Source organism: Littorina saxatilis, linkage group LG13 (genome assembly GCF_037325665.1).
Source record: "Littorina saxatilis isolate snail1 linkage group LG13, US_GU_Lsax_2.0, whole genome shotgun sequence".
Lineage (NCBI taxonomy): Eukaryota > Metazoa > Mollusca > Gastropoda > Littorinimorpha > Littorinidae > Littorina > Littorina saxatilis.
In genome coordinates, this window is record NC_090257.1 from 25988036 (window position 1) to 25991113 (window position 3078).

The window sequence follows — 3078 nt, forward strand, 5'->3', positions numbered from 1 at the left end:
TGTTCTTTCAAGTTTCTCGAATCGCCCGCTGTTGCGTATGAGATGTCGAAAGTTTTGAAGAAGAATTCTCAGTCGCATAGTCAGGTGGCCCCGATGCCTTTGTTGGTTCAACATGGGGATGCACCTGATTCGGCCACGTCGTGGCTGGCTCAGACAGGTCAAGTGGTGCCTGGTGCAGCGGCTCTCCGCAATTTCAGGCTGGGGCCGCAGCCTGTTGACTTGGTGGAGTCTTTTGCTCTTCCTAGAGCGGCTCTGCCTGTTACGCCAGATCCGGCGTCTCTCAGGGAAGACGGTTATAGCAAAGACAGGCCTGTGCCCTACGCGGAGGGCTCTCTGTTGGCGCTAGAGGAGACAGGGAGATCTCTTTTAGAATTGGCCTCGGTCTCTGAGTCACTGCAACGTTCTTTGTCAAGGTCGATTGCGTCAAGTCTTGAGCCTTTTGAGTTTCGTTATGACGCTTCTGCTGAAGACGTTACAACGCTGTTGGCTACCTTAGCCAGGGTCTCTCGTGAGCAAATGGGGCTTTCAGCCAAGCTGTACACTCATGCGATTCTTTCGCGCAGAGCTGCCTTTCTGAGTGGCTCAAAGATCAGGGACAAGGGAACTATCGATAGTCTGAGGTTCTCTCCCTTTGAGGACGGCTCACTGATAAGTCGTTCGTCTCTTGATGCGTTGCAAAAAGAGACCCAGGACGCCAGGGATTTGGCGATTGCCAGGATCGCCCATCAGGGCTTTCAAAAACCACAGAGTAAGCCTCAGCAGCAGAACAAGGCTCAGCCTTCGTTCTCGGGCGGTGGCAAGAGTCAGAACCAGAACTCCTCTTCTCGAGGCAGGGGGCGTGGCGCCCCTTATCAGAAGAGGGGTTCGTTTGGTGGTTCTAGGGGGTCGGGGCGTAAGCCTCACCCCCAATGATGTCTTCCCGAGCAGATCGCCCCGTTAGCCCCCACCTTGGTGGTGGCGGGCGGCCCCTCCAGGGCCATCGCTGCCTGGATTCGTTTGGTGTCCAGCCAGTGGATTTTGGGGGTGATCAGTTCGGGATTTCGTCTTCTCTGGGCAGACGGGAAGGCACCGCTGTCCAGGATACCGCCGCCTTTTGTGTTTCCGCGAGACGCGGAGGCCAAAGCAGCTATTCAGGGAGAGGTCGCTGCACTCCTTTCAAAAGGCGCGATCGAGGAGGTGATCGATCACAGGTCCCCAGGCTTTTACGGCAGGTTGTTTGTAGTACCCAAAGCCTCGGGTGCGTGGAGGCCTGTTCTGGATTTGTCGCCATTGAACAGGTTCCTGCGTGTCGTGAAGTTCACGATGGAAACGCCTGCCTCAGTGAGAGAAGCCCTTCGGCCGGGGGACTGGGTCACGTCTATAGACCTGACCGACGCTTATTTTCACGTGCTGATGCATGTGGCAGACAGAAAATGGCTTCGTTTCCGCTGGGGAGAGAGGATCTTTCAGTTTCGGGCGCTCCCGTTCGGTCTGTCTCTCTCCCCTTGGATTTTCACGATGGTCGTGCGTCAGCTCTGTGCCCTCGTGAGGCAGGAGGGTGTGCGTCTGAGAGCCTACTTGGACGACTGGTTGATTCTGCATCAAGACCAGGTCCTTTGCGATACGCACACTCAGAGGGTGCTCAGTCTAGCGGTTCAGCTCGGCTTCACAGCCAACCTAGTGAAGTCGGAGTTGGTGCCCTCCCAGCAGTTCACGTACCTGGGGATGGAGTTCGATACACTGAACTGGTCAGTCCGTCCTGCTCGAAAGAGGGTGGACAAGTTGCAGGAGGCTATCCGTGGTCTTTACGGAAAGAATCTGTCTACGGCTCGGGAGTTGACTTCCCTTTTAGGGCAGATGGAATCCATGGCCACTGTTGTCCCTCTGGGAAGAGTCCACAAGAGGCCCTTTCAAGCAGCGCTCCAAGCGCAGTGGGACCAAGCGACTCAAGGCTGGAATTGCTTGATCGAGTTGGGTGCTTGGTTCAGTCGTACAACGAGCATATGGCTTCTCCCCTGGGTGTCACAGGGTGTCCCTATTGTTCTCCCTGCACCGGAGAACAATCTTTTCACGGACGCCTCGCTTTCGGGCTGGGGGGCTCATTTGGCAGACCAGACTGCTTCAGGGGTGTGGGGCGCCAGTCAGGCCTCTCTGCACATAAATGTTCTGGAGCTGGAGGCTGTGGCACTCGGCCTGCGTTCGTTTCTGCCTCTGCTGGCAAACAGTCATGTTCTGGTACACACGGACAACACGACGGTAGCGGCTTACATAAATCGCCAGGGGGGCTCGCGCTCTCAGGTTCTGTCGAACAGCGCGTGTCGGTTACTGGTCTGGTGCAGCACTCACAACATTCGGCTGTCAGCTGTTTACCTGAGGGGCTCTCTCAATGTCCTGGCCGACTCCCTCAGCAGGGGGAGCAAGGTCCTGCACTCAGAATGGACTCTCTCCCATCAGGCTCTGGATCGTCTTTGGGTGCAGGTTCACAAGCCTCCCATCGATCTGTTCGCAACGAGATTCTCGGCTCGTCTCCCCTTGTTTGTCTCTCCGTTTCCGGACCCTCTAGCTTGGGCCGTGAATGCGCTGGATCTGGATTGGTCGGGTCTGCAGGCTTATGCCTTTCCTCCGTTTTGCCTGCTAGGCAAGGTGGTGCGGAAAGCAGACATAGAAAAGCCAGCGTTGGTTCTGGTGGCCCCGCGGTGGCCCAGTCAACATTGGTATCCAGATCTGGTGCGCATGGCGGTTCGTCCACCCATTCCTCTAGGCGTTCGAAAGGGCGACCTGGTTCAACCCAGGTCGGGCATTCCGCACGGGGACCCGCAGGCGTTGCAGCTTCACGGCTGGGTGCTATCAGAGGCTCTCTGCTCCGGGCGGGGGCCTCAGAGTCAACTCTGAATTTGGTACAGCAAGCGCATAGAGATTCGACGAAGTCGGTCTATTCCTCGCACTGGTCTGCGTGGACAAAATGGTGCGCTGAAAATGGTGTTAGCCCTCTCTCTCCCAGGTCAATGCAAGTTGCCAATCATTTATCTTGGTTGGCAGGGAGGGGGGGTCGCCTTCTTCCTTGCGTGTGAGGCGTTCTGCTATATCTTCGACGCTTAG

The 3078-nt window shown here is 56.5% G+C and overlaps 1 protein-coding gene across 1 annotated transcript; it reads left to right on the top strand.

Moving 5' to 3' along the window:
- Positions 1-1497: 1497 nt before the first annotated feature.
- Positions 1498-2871, top strand: LOC138945840 (uncharacterized). The gene has a single exon (XM_070317354.1). It carries the CDS (start codon positions 1498-1500, stop codon positions 2869-2871), a length of 1374 nt encoding a protein of 457 aa, XP_070173455.1.
- The last annotated feature ends 207 nt before the right edge of the window (positions 2872-3078 follow it).

What these genes read in the sequence shown, in the direction of transcription:
- LOC138945840 (XM_070317354.1), top strand. Translation starts at nt 1,498, where the DNA reads ATGGTCGTGCGTCAGCTCTGTGCCCTCGTGAGGCAGGAGGGTGTGCGT.